At 55.0% G+C, this 19,067-nt stretch overlaps 1 protein-coding gene across 1 annotated transcript; it reads left to right on the top strand.

Annotated features, from left to right (window-relative positions):
- The first annotated feature begins 492 nt into the window (after positions 1-492).
- On the top strand, positions 493-5,874 carry TMEM270 (transmembrane protein 270). The gene is made up of 3 exons (XM_003895884.5): positions 493-608; positions 4,964-5,392; positions 5,548-5,874. The coding sequence occupies exons 1-3, from the start codon at positions 537-539 to the stop codon at positions 5,842-5,844; spliced, it is 798 nt and encodes a 265-aa protein (XP_003895933.1). The 5' UTR covers positions 493-536; the 3' UTR covers positions 5,845-5,874.
- Positions 5,875-19,067: the final 13,193 nt, after the last annotated feature.

Below are 19,067 nucleotides of genomic sequence, written 5' to 3'. Positions count from 1 at the left end.
TTTTTTCTTTGTTTAGAGATAGGGTTTTGCTCTGTCATCCAGGCTGGAGTGATCCGGGCTCACTGCAACCTCTATATCCTGGGTTCAAGCGATTCTCCTACTTTAGCCTCCTGTGTAGTTGGGACTACAGGTGTGCATCATGATGACTGGCTAATTTTTTTGTTTCTTTGTAGAGACAGGGACTTGCTATGTTGCCCATGCTGGTCTCAAACTCCTGGCCTCAAGCGATCCTCTTACCTTGGCCTCCCAAAGCATTGGGATTACAGGCATGAACCCCGTTCCTAGGCAGCACTTGATTCCTGTTCCAAGATCTGGGAAAATCTGACCCGAAGAAAGCTTTGCTCTAAGACCTCCTTGGCCTTGTTGGGGCCAGACGTGGACTGAGGTTTCAGAGGAAGCAGTGGAGTGGCAGGAGCCAGGTAAAGGTGGGGAATCTCTTGTGGCAATCGAGTCCCCATGGTAACTTGGCCCCCACCCTGTGGCATCTGTGAGGTCACCCTGCTTTTCCCAGCCGGAGGAGGAGTGGGAGGCCAGACATGGAGGCCGTTCCTCCAGTCAGATCCAGCCTTTTGGGGATTCTGTTGCAGGTTATAAGGCTCACAGTGCTGGTGAGTGGGGGCTGGGGGTAAGTAGGGTGGGGACGACACACCAGGCTCTTTACAAAGTCACCTCAGAGCTGCCGGACCCAAGCCCTGCCTGTCCCATCCAGTGGAACTAGGTAGCTGCCTGCCTTCCAGAATAATGTGACAGCTCCCAGAAGCCCCACTCCAAACTACAGTGCTGAAATTTTCTTTTCTTTTCTTTATTTAGAGACAGGGTCTCGCTCTATCACCCAGCCTGGAGTGCAGTGGTGCCGGCTCAGCTCATTATAGCCTCCAACTCCCAGTCTCCAGCAATCCTCCCCCTTCAGCCTCCAAGTAGCTGGGATTATAGGTGTGCACCACTACGCCCGACTAATTTTTGTATTTTGTATAGATGGTGTCTCACTATGTTGCCCAGGCTGGTCTTCAACTCTTGGCCTCACATGATCCTCCTACCTCAGCTTCCCGAGGGGCTGGGATGACAGGTGTGAACCACCGCACCTGGCAGAGTTTTCTCTATTGAGGGTCCCTCCTATGGGTGGATCATTGTTTTTCCCATATATATATATATATATATTTATTTTTTTTTTTTTTTTTGAGACAGAGTCTCGCTCTGTCGCCCAGGCTGGAGTGCAGTGGTGCGATCTCGGCTCGCTGCAAGCTCCGCCTCCCGGGTTCAAGAAGTTCTCCTGCCTCAGCCTCCCAAGTAGCTGGGATTACAGGCGGCTGCCAGCACGCCTGGATAATTTATTTTTTATTTATTTTTATTTTTAGTAGAGACCCTGTTAGCTAGGATGGTCTCGATCTCCTGACCTTGTGATCTGCCCACCTTGGCTTCCCAAAGTGCTAGGATTATAGGCATGAGCCACTGTGCCCGGCCCATTCATCTTTTGTTTTTTTTGTTTTTTTTGAGATGGACTGTTGCCCTGTCACTCAGGCTGCAGTGTAATGGCATGATTTTGGCTCACTGCAATCTCCGCCTCCAGTTCAAGCGATTCTCCTGCCTTAGCCTCCCAAGTAGCTGGGATTACAGGCATGCACCACCACGCCCAGATAATTTTTTGTATCTCTAGTAGAGACGGGGTTTGACCACAATGGCCAGGCTGGTCTCACACTCCTGACCTCGTGATCCACCCATCTCGGCCTCCCAAAGTGCTAGGATTACAGACGTGAGCCACCGTGCCCGGCCATTCATCTTTTTTAAACATACAAATGCTTGCGGTTGGGGTCACAGCTCAGTCACACTTAGGAGGCCGAGGTGGGAGGATAGATTGAACCTGGGAGGCCAAGGCTGTAGTGAGCCACGATCATATAACAGGGTGCAGTTGAGAAAGACAGACACCATTAGATTTGCATCTCGGGTCCGGGTGCGGTGGCTCACGCCTGTAATCCCAGCACTTTGGGAGGCCGAGGCGGGCAGATCACCTGAGGTCAGGAGTTCGAGACCAGCCTGACTAACATGAAGAAACCTCATCTCTACTAAAAATACACAATTAGCCAGGCATGGTGGTGCATGCCTGTAATCCCAACTACTTGGGAGGCTGAGGCAGGAGAATCGCTTCAATGGAGGAGGCGGAGGTTGCCATAAGTCGAGATCACACCACTGCACTCCAGCCTGGGCAACAAGAGTGAAACTCTGTCTCAGGAAAAAAAAAAAAAAAAAAAAGATTTGCATCTCGGCTGTTTCACTCTCTAGCTGTGTGACTTTGGGCAAATCACTTCACCACTCTGAACCCCCGTTTCCTCTCCTATAGAAATGATCTTGTGGGATCACGTGGGATAGCATAGATTTCCCTCCTCCCTGGTCTCAGCACCATAACCTGGGAGGTCCTATTTCCTACCTCTACCCTCATTCTTCTCCCTGCTGGACCCTTTGGTCTCAGCATAGCTCCACCCTCCATGCCCCAACCTCTGCAAATCCAGCCCATGAGTGGGGGGCTTGCAGCCAATCTCAGATGGTGTGCCTGTGGACACGGGGATGGGGGTCCAGATGGGTGGATTGGTGTCACTCAAGGGCTGGGGGCTTTCCGGCTCTGATGAAGGATCTTTCAACTCCAGGACTCAAGAACAGCTTTCCCCCACCTCACCCCAGTCCTGCACGCTTCATCTCAGTGAATGGGAGACCCCATTGTCCAACTCGCCACCCAGATCAGAAAATTTTTTTTTTTTTTTGTTTTTTTTTTTTTTTTTTTTGAGACAGAGTCTCACTCTGTCGCCCAGGCTGGAGTGCAGCGGTGGGATCTCGGCTCACTGCAAGCTCCGCCTCCCCTGGGTTCATGCCATTCTCCTGCCTCAGCCTCTTGAATAGCTGGGACTACAGGCGTCCGCCACCACGCCTGGTTAATTTTTTCCATTTTTAGTAGAGATGGGGTTTCACCAGGTTGTCCAGGCTGGTCTCGAACTCTTGACCTCAGGTGATCCACCTGCCTCGGCCTCCCAGAGTGCTGGGATTACAGGCGTGAGGCACTGTGTCCGGCCGAAAATCTGAAGTCTTTCTGGGTCCCTCTCCTTCACCCTTCTCATTAGGTCTGTCATGAATTCTGTGGCCCCTGCCCCACGTCTCTCACGCCTCCCTGCCCCCAATGGCATTGTCCTTTGCCCCCAGCAGCCCTCCTGATGCCAGAGGACAACTGGTGCAGAGGCAAAGCCCAGCTACTTAGAAGAAGACAAGTAACCTGGGTTCAAAGCCCACAAGATTGGGGCAGGGGATCCTCACATGGTAATAATAGCCACGCAACCTCCTTCAGTCTGGAGTATTGTAAATAATCATTTAAATCCAATGGAGGCCAGGTGTAGTGGCTCACGCCTGCAATCCCAGCACTTAGGGAGGCTGAGACAGAACGATTGCTTGAGGTCAGGAGTTCGAGACCAGCCTGGATAACATAGCAAGACTAGGCCGGGCGCGGTGGCTCACGCCTGTAATCCCAGCACTTTGGGAGGCCGAGATGGGCGGATCACGAGGTCAGAAGATCGAGACCATCCTGGCTAATATGGTGAAACCCCGTCTCTACTAAAAAATGCAAAAAACTAGCCGGGCGAGGTGGCGGGCGCCTGTAGTCCCAGCTACTCGGGAGGCTGAGGCAGGAGAATGGCGGAGCCCAGGAGGCATGGAGCTTGCAGTGAGCTGAGATCCAGCCCCTGCACTCCAGCCTGGCGACAGAGCTAAGACTGCCCCAAAACATAGCAAGACTCCAATCTCTACAAAAAAAAAAAAAAAAAACAGAAATTAGCTTGAACGTAGTGACATGCACCTATAGCTCCAGCTACTTGGAAGGCTAATGAGGGGAGGATTGCTTGAGCTAGGAGTTCAAGACCAGCCAGGCATAATAGAACGACTCAATTTCTTAAAAAAAAAAAAAATTAGCCAGGTATGGTGGCATGCACTTGTGGTCTCAACTTTTTTTTTTTTTTTTTGAGACGGAGTCTCGCGCTGTGTCACCCAGGCTGGAGTGCAGTGGCGCGATCTCGGCTCACTGCAAGCTCCGCCTCCCAGGTTCAGGCCATTCTCCTGCCTCAGCCTCCGAGTAGCTGGGACTACAGGTGCCCGCCACCACGCCCGGCTAGTTTTTTGTATTTTTAGTAGAGACGGGGTTTCACCATGTTAGCCAGGATGGTCTCGATCTCCTGACCTCGTGATCCGCCCGCCTCGGCCTCCCAAAGTGCTGGGATTACAGGCTTGAGCCACCGCGCCCGGCCTATGGTCTCAACTTTTTGGGAGGCTGACATGGGAGGATTGCTTAAGTGTGGGAGGTCAAGACTGCAGTGAGCTATGAGGACGTCACTGCACCCCAGCCTGGACAACAGAGTGAGATCCTGTTTCTTAAAAAAAAAAAAAAAATCCAAATCCAATGGAAAGGAACCCAAATATAATATGAAACACCTTCTAATGTTCCCTTCTCAGAAGGGAGTCCTTCAAAGTGGACAGAGTTCATCCTTGCACATATAGGGAGCTGAGGCCTTTGGGTGGGGATGTGACTCAAGGTGGTCCAGCAGCTTCACCTCTACAATAAAAGTGGGGATCCTGGCCAGGTGTAGTGGCTCATGCCTGTAATTCCAGCACTTTGGGAGACCGAGGTGGGTAGATCGCCTAAGGTCAGGAGTTCAAGACCAGCCTGACCAAGATGGTGAAACTCCATCTCTACTAAAAATAGAAAAACTAGCCAGGTGTGGTGGTGGGCACCTGTAATCCCAGCTACTCAGGAGGCTGAAGCAGGAGAATCACCCAAACCCGGGAAATGGAGGTTGCAGTGAGCTGAGATAGTACCATTGCATTCCAGCCTGGGCAACAAGAGTGAAATTCCGTCTCAAAAAAAAAAAAAGTGGGGTTCCTGCCCCAGGAGGGTGATGATGGGTGATGATTGTCTCTCTCTCTTCTCCGGCAGCTGATTCAGAACCGAGATCACCTCTATAATTTCCTGCTCCTCAAGATCAACCTCTTCAACCACTGGGTATCAGGGCTGACCCAGGAGGCCCGGGGGTCCTGTAACTGGCAGGCCCACCTACCCCTGGGAGCTGCAGCCTGCCCGCTGGGCCGGGCTTTCCGGGCTGGGCTGGCTCTGATCCAGGTCCCCGTGTGGCTCGTGCTACAGGGACCCAGGCTGATGTGGGCTGGCATGTGGAGCGGCACCAGGGCCCTGGGCCTGGCCTTGCTCAGTGCCTGGGAGCAGCTGGGCCTGTCTGTGGCCATCTGGACAGACCTATTTTTGTCATGTCTGCACGGCCTGATGTTGGTGGCCTTGCTCCTGGTGATAGTGACCTGGAGGGTGTGTCAGAAGGCCCACTGCTTCCGACCGGACAGGCAGCTCAGTAAGGTGGGTGGTTTCGGGGTGAGACTGGGGTGTGGAGGGCAAACCTGGGGTGTTGTGTGTGACCAGGGCTGGTTGGGCTTGTGCGGGGGAGCCACAGCCAAGCAGTGTAACCCTATGAGCTCCTAAGGGCCACCCGCCCATCTGTCTCCCTGTTCCAGGCCTTACAAATGAACTGCGTGGTGAGGAAGCTCCTGGCACAGCTGAGACGTCTGTATTGGTGGGTGGAGACTATGACTGCCCTCACCTCCTGGCACCTGGCCTATCTCATCACCTGGACCACCTGCCTGGCCTCCCACCTGCTGCAGGCTGCCTTTGAACACACGGCCCAGCTGGCCCAGGCCCAGGAGGTTGAACCCCAGGAGGTCTCAGGGTCTTCCTTGCTGCCCTCACTATCTGGGTCCTCGGACTCGGAGTCTGGACTAGTTTTGTCAGAGCAAGAAACTCCCAGAGCATAAATGTATCCCCATCTGCCTCTCCTGGTCTGGCCTGGCCTACGGTCTCACTCCTTCTTCCCTAATGGGCTGGAGAGACGTTGTGTGAATGACGTGCATGTGTGTGCGTGCATGTGAGCCCAGGACTGCCTCTGGGAAGGAAATTACATTCTGTCAGCATCTTCTATGGGCCAGATATCAACCATCTCAGACAATTTACTCATAATCGGGTTTAAATCTCCTAGCAACACAGGCATCAGGTTTGATTAGCACCATTTACAGCTGAGAAAATTGAGCCTCAGAAGGTTGAACTTTCCCAAGGTCACAGTCTGTCAAGGGCAGAACCAGCACTGGGTCTCTAGATTTTTTGTTTCTCAGAATCCTTAACTTTCTCTAGGTGCGTGCCCCTGATTCTCAGAAGTATTGGTGCCCAGGGTTTTAGGGGAGATGGGCAGTTAGAGACTTTGGCCTCTGGGGGGTGCCAGGGCCTCACATTTCAGAGATTTAGAAACTTCCTTTGAGAAACAGTTGTGAGCCAGGCTTCAAGGAACCCATTCATTCATGCACTTGGCCACTCATCCATCCACCTATCCACCTGCCACAAAGGCATCCACAGAACCATCCATCCACCCACCCACCAATCCATTCATCCACTCATCCATTCACCTGCCCATCTACCCACACATCCATCCATCCATCCCTCCACCCATGCATCCATCCACTCATCCACTCATCCATCCATCCATCCATCCATCCATCCATCCATCCATCATCCACCCACCAACCCACACATTCATCCATCCATCCCTCCAACCACCCACCCACTGATCCATTTATCCATCCACCCATCCATCCACCCAACCACCCATCCATTCACCCACCCATCTACCTACCCATTTAATCACCCATTCATCTATGCATTCATCCACCCATTCGTGCATCCATCCACCCGTCCACCCATTCATCCATCCACCCATCCATCCACCCATCCATCCATCCATCCACCCATACATCCACATACCCACCCATCCATCCATCTACACACCCACTGATCCATTTACCCATCCATTTATCCACCCACCCACACATCCATTCACCCGCCCGTCTACCTACTCATCCACTCACCCATTCATCTACCCATTCATCAACCCATTCATGCATCCATCCATCCATCCATCCATTCATCCATCCATCCATCCATCCATCCACCCACCCACCCACCCATCCATTCATTCGCAGAACCAACCGCACTCACCCACCCAGTCTGTTGAAGAGCCATCTGTCTCCCTGGGGAAAGGGGAAACCTATCCAGTATCTCAGCACTCCTCTAACCTGTGAGTAAGGACACAGGGTCCTGTTGCAGGGGTGGCTCATGCTGCTGTGCCAGCTCATGCTGTGGTGCTTCCCATCCCCACAACTCAGCCTTCAGGTGAGTGATTCTGCTGAGAGGGGAAGGGATGGTTTCTCGAGTGTTTGCAGTCACCTCTCACCCACTCCCAAGCCAGAGGGTGGTGGTGTGAACGTGGCCGTTCTCCACTCAGGTTCCCAGCTCAGTGAGGGCCTCCCTTATAGCCCAGGGTAGATGTGGGGTGAACTTCCAGACCCTTCCTCCAAGTCTGAGCAGCAAGCCTGTCCTGCCCTAGGAGGTACATCTGAGAGGTCCCATCTGGCCAACGAGGCAGAACATGTACCCGGAAGGACCTATAAGCGCCTGGTCAGAGGGGTAACACGACTGGAATTCTAGGACATACACACAACTTTCAAGGAAGCATAAGTGCAGGAATAGGTGATGTCAGCCCATTGCTGAGGTGGGGACTGGAGGAAAAGAGGAGGCCCCAGAACAGTCTGGGGCCAAGGTGGGGACAGACAAGGATGTGGCCCAAGCCCCCTGGAGAAGATCCGGGCTTGGGGACAGAAGCTTGGATTCTGTGCTTCTGCCTCTGCCTCTGCCCTGCCGAGGTCATTGGGTGTGATCTTGGATGAGGCTGTCTTTGCCTGCTCTGGGCTTTGGTTCCCATGTCTGTGCAATGCGGGATGGGTGGGGTGATCCCCGATAAGGGAGTCAGCACTTGGTTTGTTTTTGTTTTGTTTTTTGAGACAGGGTCTCAGGCTGGAGTGTGGTGGCGTGATCTCGGCTCACTGCAGCCTCCGCCTCCTGGGTTCAAACGATTCTTGTGGTTCTATCTTCGAGTAGCTGGGACTATGTGTGTGCGCCACCATGCCCGGCTAATTTTTGTATTTTTAGTAGAGATGGGGTTTTACCATATTGGCCAGGCTGGTCTCAAACTCCTGACCTCAGGTGATCTGCCCACCTTGGTCTCCCAAAGTGCTGGGATTACACGTGTGAGCCACTGTGCCTGGCCGAGAGTCAGCATTTGGGGTTCCTCGATGCCAGGCCTTGTTTCTGAATGCCCAGATAGGAGGTGGGGTGGGGCAGGAGAGGAGCAGGCCCTCTGTCTACGCAGCCTGCCTATAAGGCCCTACACTGGCTGACTTCTGGCTCCCTGAATCCCCTGTCCTGGAGTTATTGCTGCTTTTGCAGTCTCTTCTAGGATTTGAAGTCTTCCTGGCCTTCCAAAGTCCCTGGCATCCTGGGGAAAAAGGAGAAGGCCAGAATCTCCCCTCAGCTGCCACTCACAATGGTAGGCACAGCAGAGGCCTTGGGATCAGAGAGCCTTGGGTTTGGATGCTGGATCCACAACCTCTCGGCTGTGTAACCTTTGGCGAGTTACTGAACCCTGAGAGCCTCAGTTTCCCCTCCTGTGATCAGGGTATAATCACAGCACCCCAGATGTCACAGGGCTGTTGCCTGGTCTGTACACGTGCGGTCCCCACTCAGGGCAGCTATGGGAGGCTCTTGGAACCCCATTCCCTGGCTCCCCATTTCCCAGGCCTGCCGCCTTCCCAGGGACTGCAGCTTCTGAGGCCTGGGGTGGGAGCAGTCAGTCCGTCTGTCTCAGGCCTGTGAGTATGGAGGGGCCCTGGCCTGCTGGAGGAAAACAAGTGGTGGCCGGTGTCGGGGGGTGGAGGGGGCACGGGCAGGGTGGGGGGAGCTGGCTGCAAGGCCGGCCAGCAGCTTCACGCAATCTGTCTGCTATGCAGTCCCGGGCCTGGCCTGTATTTATTTATGCTGAGCGTGTATTTATATCAGTCCCTTTTTCATTAATAGGGCAGGAAATGGCTGGAATTGTTACATACCTGGCGGGCCAGGGGTCCCGCTTCGCCAAGACACACAAGGCCCTGGCTGCCCCGCTATGGTTGTAAGGGGCCCCCTCCTCAGTCTGCCCGCAGGCCCCGGCCCGAGTTCCTGGCCCTTCCCTGACCCCCCTTTGTTCTGAGACCTTCTCTACCTCCCAGAGCTCCTGGAACCCACATTCCCTGGAGAGGGGTTCATCTGCAGGCCTCTCCCTGTCCCCCAGTTCATCCTGACCTCATCCCAACCCCAGGAAAGGCTGCGGTGTTAGGGGCTGTGAAAGTGCACACTGGAGGATGGGGGAGGGGCTGGCAAAGTCCACCCAGAGCAGCAGGAGCTTAGGGGAGAGATCAGGGTCGGGAGGGTTTGGGGATGGGATCCTGGCGCCCAGGATGGGGGGACTGGACAGAAGAGGAAATGAGGGGATACATAATAAGAGGGTTCTCCTGAGCAGGTCCCATCCCTGGAGCTTCGCTCTCCACCAAGCCCAGTCCCATCATGTAAGCATGGGTGGCCTTTGTCACCTGGGACCTGCCTAGCCCACCAGAGGGGTCTCTGTGTCTATCGCCAGCCGCCCTACTGCCCCAGGCCTGGCAGGGGATGGGGGGCTCACTTCTGTCCTGCCTCCCCGCTCCCTGGTCTGCACGCTGGGTTCAGCACCGAGCCAGCGCCTCTCTCCAGGCCCCAGCTCTTGGGCTCAGGCCCCAGGTGGGGCTGCCAGAGCTGAGAGGCGCGGCCCCTTCCCCAGAGCGCTCGCCTGACATAACCTATTAGTGCTTCTCGCCTCAATCCAGCTCCCCCAGCCAGCCTCCCCACCCAGGCCAGACTGTGCCGGTCCTGTTGTCTCTCTCCTGAGCTGCTTTGCCCCGACAGGGTGAGAAGGAGCTGGCAAGATGCCTGATGGCCCCAAGAGTAGCTGTGCCTGTTCGCCTGTCCCCTGCTAGGCTGCCCTGTGGTCAGGTGGACTTGATCGTTGACCTTGACCGGTGACCGCTGTGGCTATGATGACTTCCTGTCTCAGGGTCCAGAGCTGGGGCCGCTGGACAGTCATGGGACTGAAACTTAGAGGACAAGGGGCTTTCCTGCATTCCTGCCCTGTGCCTGGGTCTCTGCCTTCTCAGCTGCACTTTTTTTTTTTTTTTTGGAGACAGAGTCTTGCACTGTCCCCCAGGCTGGAGTGCAGCGATATGATCTCGGCTCACTGCAACCTCTGCCTCCTGGGTCCAAGCAATTCTCATGCTTCAGCCTCTCAAGTAGCTGGGATTACAGGCACGTGCCACCATGCCCGGCTAATTTTTGTATTTTTAGTAGAGACGGGGTTTCGCCATGTTGGCCAGGCTGGTCTCGAACTCCTGACCTCAGGTGATCCGCCCACCTCGGCCTCTCAAACTACTGGGATTACAGGCATGAGCCACCGTGCCTGGACTCTCGGTTGCACTTCTAGGGGCCGATGGAGGGTGCTGGGAAGAGGCTGCAGACCTTGGGCAGCTGTTGGTATTGAGAAGGGGGCTGCTAGGAGATTTGGGGTTCTCTAGGATGGAGCCCTCTGCGTGGCAGGAGGGGGAGGCTACAGGGTCTCAGGACCATGCTGGGGGCTAATGCAGGGGTCTCTGGCCTTCCCCAGCTGCTCCCCATATCTGTGCTAGATGGGTGAGGATGGCTGGGCACCCGGGAAGCCGTCGTGTCTGGGATCCCTCTGGAGGCTTTCTCCAGCGCCCCCGTCCAGTGCCTGCTTAGCAGTGGTAGTGCCTTCTCTTCCTTCACCCCTCTTCGCCTTTGACCACCTTGGCTTGGGGTTGGGGGCTTGAGACCCCAAAAGTGCCTGGGATTGGGGGGTCAGTGGCAGCCCCAAGTCCTCCAGCTAGCGGGGCTCTTGCACTCTCTGGATGGAGCAGGAGGAGGCTGAGGGGTGGGGCCCCCAGGACAAGGCTGGATTCTTTGAGATCCCCCTGGGGCAGGACTGTGTCCCCTGGGAATTCTCCTCCACCATGAGTGCAGCCCCTCCTCCCACTGCTTGGCCAGGGCTGTCCAGATTACTTAATTGTGAGTGTCTGAGAGTGTCTGTGTGGGTTAGGGAGAGGAAGGCATTTCCCCAGACCCCTCATCTGCAGCTGCCTGTGGCTGGAGGGACCCCAGACTCTCTACTCCTGTTGGGGGTCCTGCCTGTCCCTGGCTTGTGTGGCATTGGGCAGGTCCCTGGGCTCTGTCCCTGTTCCTGCCATGAGGGTGCCTGTGGGCTCTGCCAGCTTCTGAGCCTGAGTGAACCTTGAACCCCTCTTAGCCTAGGGGCCAGTAGGCGTGGATTGGGGTGCTGGAGAAGGGCCCGATGGGGGAGCCCCTGGGCCTGGGTGCTGCAGCTGGGCCTTGCAGCTTCGCCTGCATGCATCTGGATCTGTGTCCCGCCCCTCACCCCAGGCCCACATCTGGAGACCAAAACCAGCTAGCCGGCTAAACATAGAGCATCTGGGCCCCGAAGAGCCTGTTCCCAGGTTAACGCGGCCCATCTGGGCCCCTCGCAGCAGCTCCGCCCCGTCTCCACGGCAGAATACTGGCTGCATATCTGGACAGCTGGGGCCCTGTGGTCACCCCGCCTCTTCCCGTGCCTAGCTGGGTCTGGAGCCGGTGCTGCCTGGGTTCCCTGTCCTGAGGCAGGGTCCTGTGCGCAGAGGGCTCATGCGGCTTCTCCTGGGTGCTGCCTGGGGAACAGCTTAGTTTAGACATAATCTGGACACATGTCCCCTGCCAGGGGTGGTGACAGTTGTCACTCTGCACCAACACACCTGGCAGCCCCTTGGCAGCACTTGAAAAAGCCTCTGAGCCCCCCTGGATCGCCTGGTTGCCCTCGGCCTCCTGGGATGCCTCAGGCACAGCAGGGGGTGCCACCAACTGTTGGAGGGCGGGGCACTGCACTGGGTCCCCATCACGAAACTCACTTCACACAACCAGCCCTGCTGTCCCTTCCCAGGAATCCTCTCTTCTCCTCCCTCCTTCCCTGCCGACACCCGTGCTCGGCAGGGGAGAGGCTGGATGTCCCCCCAGGGGCCCCAGACTCAGAGAAGAAAGCCTGAGGATGAGGTCACCCAAGGGCATCTGGAAGAAATGGACATCTCAGGCACAAAGGACTGCCTGGGCAAAGACACCCATGGGAACTGCCTGGTGGTGGCCTGGACAGGTTCCTCTTCAGTGGGGTTGTAGGCCCCTCTGACCTCACTAGGGACATGTGAGCTAAAGCACGCGAGCTAAAAGCATGTGGGAGTCTTAAGTCACAATTGTGGTAGTGAGCTCCCCGTCATGGAGGGATCCAAGCTGGTGGGACTGCTCTTTGTCAGGAACATGGCAATGGCAGAAGTTATTCTTTTCTTTTCTTTTCTTTTCTTTCTTTCTTTCTTTTTTTTTTTTTTAAGATGGAGTCTTACTCTTGTCGCCCAGGCTGGAGTGCAATGGCACTATCTCGGCTCACTGCAGCCTCTGCCTCCCAGGTTCAAGCAATTCTACTGCCTCAGCCTCCCGAGTAGCTGGGACTACAGGCGCCCGCCACCTCGCCCGGCTAGTTTTTTTTTGTATTTTTTAGTAGAGACGGGGTTTCACCGTGTTAGCCAGGATGGTCTCGATCTCCTGACCTCGTGATCCACCCGTCTCGGCCTCCCAAAGTGCTGGGATTACAGGCTTGAGCCACCGCGCCCGGCCCAGAAGTTATTCTTTTCTTTTCTTTCTTTCTTTTTTTTTTTTTTAAGATGGAGTCTCACTCTTGTCGCCCAGGCTGGAGTGCAATGGCACTATCTCGGCTCACTGCAGCCTCTGCCTCCCAGGTTCAAGCAATTCTACTGCCTCAGCCTCCAGAGTAGCTGGGATTACAGCCATACGCTACCATGCCTGGTTAATTTTTTGTAGAGACAGGGTTTCACCATGTTGGCCAGGCTGGTCTTGAACTCCTGACCTCAGGTGATCTGCCTGCCTCGACCTCCCAAAGTGCTAGGATTACAGGCGTGAGCCACCGAACCCGGCCGAGGTTATTCTTGCAAGGAGCCTGAGGCTGTGTGAGGCAACCTCCTAGCACTACGCTAAAGCCTTGTAACTCCAAGATTCAAGGATGCTGTAATGCTGCCTTCCCAGATTCTCAGTCTCCTAGGATAGGGGATGTGAATAGCCTTGGGATGGAGGCCGGAGATTTGGCGTGCAGGGTTGGGGTGAGTGGGTGTAAGGAGGGAAGCAGGGGACGGCCACAGCCCGTGGCCTGGAACTAGGGACCTTGCTGCCTGCTTGCCCGAATGGTCTCAGCTCTGGTGCTGGCCCAGCCTCCGAGACCTGGGGTGTGTTTGCAGAGCCTGGCAATCCTGCATCCTGTGGTCAGGCTTTATCGAGGCATCATTGGCTCTGATTGAAAGAAGTTCTTTATTGTTTTAGCCTGCAGCCCGGAGGCCTGGAGCAACAGGCAATTCAAACCACAGAGCCCCATGCCTTCTCCTGTACCTCCTTACCCATGGAAAATTTGAGTCAGCAAACATGCAGGATGAAGACACAAATAAAAAATAATGAGGGCTAGCATTTATTAAATATTCGCTATGGGCCAGATACTGTTCTGAGGGCTTTGCTTGTATTAACTTGTTCCAGTCTCCCTGGGAGGGAGGCACTGTTGTTACCATTTAACCCATTTTACAGATGGGGAACCTGAGGCTTAAGTTCTGCTTGGTTATTGGGTAGCAGAGCTGGGATGCAAACTGGGAAGTCTGGCTCCAAAGTCTGTGTCCCCCACGTCCTTTTGTTAGACAAGGTCTCTGTTGCCCAGGCTAGAGTGCAGTGGCATGATCATGGCTCACTGCAGTCTTGAACTTCTGGGCTCAAGCAATCCTCCTGCCTCAGCTTCCTAATTAGCTGGGACTACAGGTGCAAGCTGCCACACCTGGCGTGCATGTATATATATATATATATATATATATATATGATTTTTTTAAAGAGATGGAATCTCTTGGCTGGATGCGGTGGCTTATGCCTGTAATCCCAGCAAGCACTTTGGGAGGCTGAGGTGGGCAGATCGCTTGAGCTCAGGAGTTCAAGACCAGCCTGGGCAACATGGTGAAACTCCTAAAGATACAAAAATTAGCTGGGTGTGGTGGTGGGTGCCTGTAGCGACAGCTACTTAGGAGACTGAGGCAGGAGAATCACTTGAACCTGGGAGGCAAAGGTTGCAGCAAGCCGAGATCACACCTCTGCACTCCAGCCTGGGTGACAGAGTGAGACTCCATCTCAAAAACAAAAACAAAAACAAAAACAAAAAAAACAGTAGAGATGGGGTCTCACTATGTTGCCCAGGCTGGTCTCAAATTCCTGGACTTAAGTGATCCTCCTGCCTTGGCCTCCCAAAGTGCTGGGATTACAGGTATGAACCGCCATGCCTGGCCAAATCTGTGTCCTTGACCACTGCTCCTTCAAACTCTCTGAAAGTTGGGGTGGGGTGGGGGAGACAGAAAGAGCAGAGACGGGGGTAGACAGAGCCAGACAGCGAGAGGGATGGCATTGAGGCCCTCAGAGGTGATGTCCTTGGGCTCTGCCCAGGAGGAGAAGCAGAACTGGCTGAGTTATGAGGGCCATCTGTCCTATCTCCCCCAGGCCATCAGACGAGGTGTCCAGGTGTGGAAGGGCAGTGCCCTGCCTTATCAAGCCTTCCAAAGTCAAACAAAGAAGGGCTTTGCATGATCTGGTCCCGATGGCCAGGGATGGAGTTGGGTTCCCCTGGCTCTTCTAAAGGGTGGGAGTTTGGGGCTGCGGAGGGCCAAGAGGTCAATCTTGGAGAACCCACCCACTGTGGCCCAGTCTCCTGGGGGAACAGCTGATCCTGAGGTGAGGGTGCTGCCTGGGATTCAAACCAGAGGGTCTGACTTCAAAGCCTGTGTACTTTTGTTTGTTTTGTTTTGAGATGGAGTTTCACTCTTGTTGCCCAGGCTAGAGTGAAGTGGTGTGATCTTGGCTCACTGCAACTTCCACCTCCCGGGTTCAAGCAATTCTTCTGCCTCAGCCTCCGGAGTAGCTGGGATTATCGGCACGCGCCACCACGCCTGGCTGATTTTTGTATTTTTAGTAGAGACGGGGTTTCACCATGTTGCTCAGGTTGGTCTCAAACTCTTGACCTCAGGTGATCTACCTGCCTCAGCCTCCCAAAGTGTTGGGATTACAGGCGTGAGCCACTGTGCCCGGCCCACGCCTTTATTTATTTTTTTTTTCCTGAGACAGGGTCTTGCTCTGTTGCCCAGGCTGGAGTGCAGTGGTGTAGTCATAGCTCACTGCAGCCTCAAACTCCTAGGCTCAAGCGATTCTCCCACCTCAGCCTCCCGAGTAGCTGGGACTATAGGTGCACATCACCATGCCTGTCTAATTTTTCAATTTTTATAGAGATGGGGTCCTGCTATGTTGCCCAGGGCTAGTCTCAAACCCCTGGGCTCAAGTGATCCTCTCATCTCAGTCTCCTGAGTACCTGGGGCTAAAGGTATGTGCCGCCACACCTGGCTAATTGTTTTTATGATCACCAGGGCTTCCAAGACTGGGGTTAGGGGTCTCCGCTGGTGTGTGTGAGGGGGCTTCCCTCTGTGTCTGTAGCTGTCTGACCTGCTAGGGGACCTACAGAGACAGAACGAGCAGAAAGCACCGGGCCCTTGGCATCATCCTTGGAACACCCTGATGGACCTTCCCATCTCATCCCATCCGCAGGTATGCTCTAGCAACTTCTCTCATCACCCAGAGTCCCCAACCTTCTCTAGGAAGCATGAGAGGTGCTCTTCACGAGGCCCTTCCTTCGTGCCAGGCACACAGAGGGGACTTCTACATGATGTGATAACCCACATACTCCCCACAACACCCTTGGCTGGAAGGCCCCGGTGTCATCCCCATTTTACAGATGAGGAAACTGAGGCTCAGAGAGGCAAAGTCATGTATCTACATAGCTGAGAAGTGGCAGAGCTGGGACTCCAGTGCAGGTGACTTCATCACCTCAGGGCTGTGTTGAGGTTGGCAAAGGGACGTCCCATTAGAGGGGATGGGAAGGGCTGCCGGGAGGGGACTCCAGGAGGCATCGGAGTCTTTATCGAACATGGGGACAGGACCTCTGGTTTTGCTAACTATGCAGTGATCCTGTAGTTTCCATGGTGGAGCGGCCACACGGCTGCAGGTACATTTGGTGACAGGTGCCCTAGCCCATCCCAGCCATGTGTGTGCCAATCTCCCGAGCCTTTAGTTTAGCCAAGGTTGGCATTTCCCAAGGGGAACTTCAGCTGGGGACCAAGCAGAGCCCCCTGCCCTCCAATTCCATTGGTGTGCCTCTGTGGTGCTGCCCCACTGAGCCCCTAATTCACACCTCGACCAGGAGGGCTGAGAGGCAACCTTCCACATTCCCCAAACTCCAGGTGTGGGATCAGGCTTCCCAGAGCCTTGGCGTGATGTCCCTGTGCCTCAGCTGGGCTCAACCTGGCCTGTGGGGGCTGGCCCAGGGCCGAGGGCAGCGGAGGGGATCGGCAGTGCTGGGAGAACAATGGAGTGGAGGGAGCAGAAACTCTCTGGGTAGCAAGAGCAGGGAAGGAGGCCAGGCCAGCGGGGCTTTCCATACAGGCTGGGTCCTGGGGCCCCTGGGGCAGGGGGCAGAGGCGGGGAGAAAGGGGGCGCCCCGGCCATGCTTCCTGTGTGCTTTTGAGGTGCTCTGGCCCGGCCCTGCATGGGGAGACTGACTCGGGGGCACAATCTCGGTCCGGGGCTGTGGGCCGGCGGGGCCAGTGGAGACGGTTTTTTTTCTTTTTCTTTTTTCTCTTTTTTTTTTGAGACAGAGTCTTGCTCTGTCACTCAGGCTGGAGTTCAGTGGCACGATCTTGGCTCACTGCAACCTACGCTTCCCAGGTTTAAGAGATTCTTGTGCCGCAGCTCTCCAGGTAGCTGGGATTACAGGCATGTACCACCACACTCAGCTAATTTTTGTATTTTTATTAGAGACGGGGTTTCACCATGTTGGCCAGGCTGGTCTCGAATTCCTGACCTCAGGTGATCTGCCTGCCTTGACCTCCCAAAGTGCTGGGATTACAGTCATGAGCCACCATGCCTGGCCTCTTTATTTTTCTTTTTTTCTTTTTGGAAACAGGGTCTTATTCTGTCACCCAGACTGGAGTGCAGTGGTATGATCATAGTTCACTGCAGCTTCCAACTCCTGAGCTCAAGTGATCCTCTGGCCTCAGCCTCCTGAGTAGCTAGGACTACAGGTACATACCACCAGGCCCGGCTAATTTTTTTTTTTTTTTTGGTAGAGATGCAGTCTTGCTATATTGCCCAGGCTGGTCTTGAACTCTTGGCCTCAAGTGATCCTCCCACCTTGGCCTCCCAAAGTGCTGTGATTCTGGGAAGTCTAAGATTAACTTGACTTTACACTGTTGAACTTGGCATGAGAAGGAAGCTGCTGGTTCAGCCCCTGGGCAGGGAGTTGGGGTGATGGGTTCAGTACCCCTGCCTGGTGCTGGACAGAAGGCTCTGGTTTCACCGCCAGCCAGTCTGGCTACCCCCATAGTCTCTCAGGGTGGCCCTTCCTGGTCCCTCGCCTGCCCCTGAGGGCCTGAGTACAGATGAGCAACCCGGGTCAGTCTGAGTCATCTTTGATGTCCCTTGGTATGGTCCTAAGGCACATGTCTGGCAGTGTTTAAGGGCCACTTGCCCTGTTCCACCCCTGGTCCCCAGGAGCGTGTATCTCTGGGCCTCGGTGCTCTGGTTGGTCACCCCGGAGGATGTGTCCTGCCTGAGTCCTGTGAGATGGGAGACTAGTTCTCAAAGCGGCCTTGAACACCTGTGTCCCTGCAGCCGCGCTCACTTGGGGATTGTCACACATGATACCAACGGACAAGATGGAAAGACTCAGCCTTGTTCTAGGTACCCAGGATGGGTCGAGTTTCTGGATGTGACTTTTCTTCTTCTTCTTTTTTTTTTAAGTCGGAGTCTCGCTCTTGTTGCCCAGGCTGGCGTGCAATGGTGTGATCTTGGTTCACGGCAACCTCTGCCTCCCTGATTCAAGCCATTCTCCTGCCTCAGCCTCCAGAGTAGCCGGGATTGCAGGTGCCCGCCACCATGCCTTGCTAATTTTTCCTATTTTTAGTAGAGACGGGATTTCACCATGTTGGCCAGGCTGGTCTCGAACTCCTGGCCTCAGATGATCTGCCCACTTCTGCCTCCCAAAGTGCTGGGATTACAGGTGTGAGCCACCGTGCCCGGCCTGGATGTGACTTTTGACTATCAAATCAGTAGCCCTGTTACCCTAGGCTCGCTCCCCATCCCAGCAGCCCCTGGCCTCACAGCGGGTGCTTCTCTTTCCCTCTGGGAGCTGCCGCTCTGTGGGTCCTGCTGCCACCAGCCTGCAAGGGCACGGTTCCTCCCCTCATCCCAACCCGGGGAGGTGGCTTCAGGAGTGGCTACCACCATTCACATCTGGGGAAGGAGGGAAGGAGATGATGGGAGGTGGGGCTCAGGGAGGTGGGGCCTGTCCACCTTCTGGTGTGCCCTGGGGTGGGGGTTTCAGGGAACCCTGCCTTCCTTTCCTTCCTGGGCTCAGCTGAGAGGGATGGGTGCAAAGGGCTTTTGTCATTTTCTCAACCCACAAACACTTCTGGATGCCTCCTCTGTGCTGTTCACAGATTCCAGTGCCTGGGATCACTCATACCCTGCCTCTGCCTCAGTTTCCCCCTCTGAAGAGTGGAGCTGGCTTTGAGAGGGTGATAGACCTTTCAGCTCTTGCTCGAGTGAAGTCCACCTCTTGCCCCATCACACATGACCCACCCACATCCCCAAAGTTGCAGGGCTCCCTGAGCTGGTCTTGGTCCCAAGCCGTGACTATGTCACTCTTTCCCCGCCTGGGGCCAGCAAGCCCAGCTCTGGCCCCTCTCCGACACCCCAAGGGGACTTGTTACAAACAGTAAGAGAGGGTCTCGTGGCATCACCCTCTCTTCCAGAGGAAGCAAATTCTCCCAGACAAACCCAGCCCATCAACAAACCGGCAACCAAAACAACGAGGCAGATTACGAAACCCAGATCGAGGGAA

The sequence above is a fragment of the Papio anubis genome, chromosome 4 (genome assembly GCF_008728515.1).
Source record: "Papio anubis isolate 15944 chromosome 4, Panubis1.0, whole genome shotgun sequence".
NCBI classification, from domain to species: Eukaryota; Metazoa; Chordata; class Mammalia; order Primates; family Cercopithecidae; genus Papio; species Papio anubis.
Note: the sequence above shows the minus strand (reverse complement) of the source record. Positions and strands in the feature narration are given on the sequence as shown.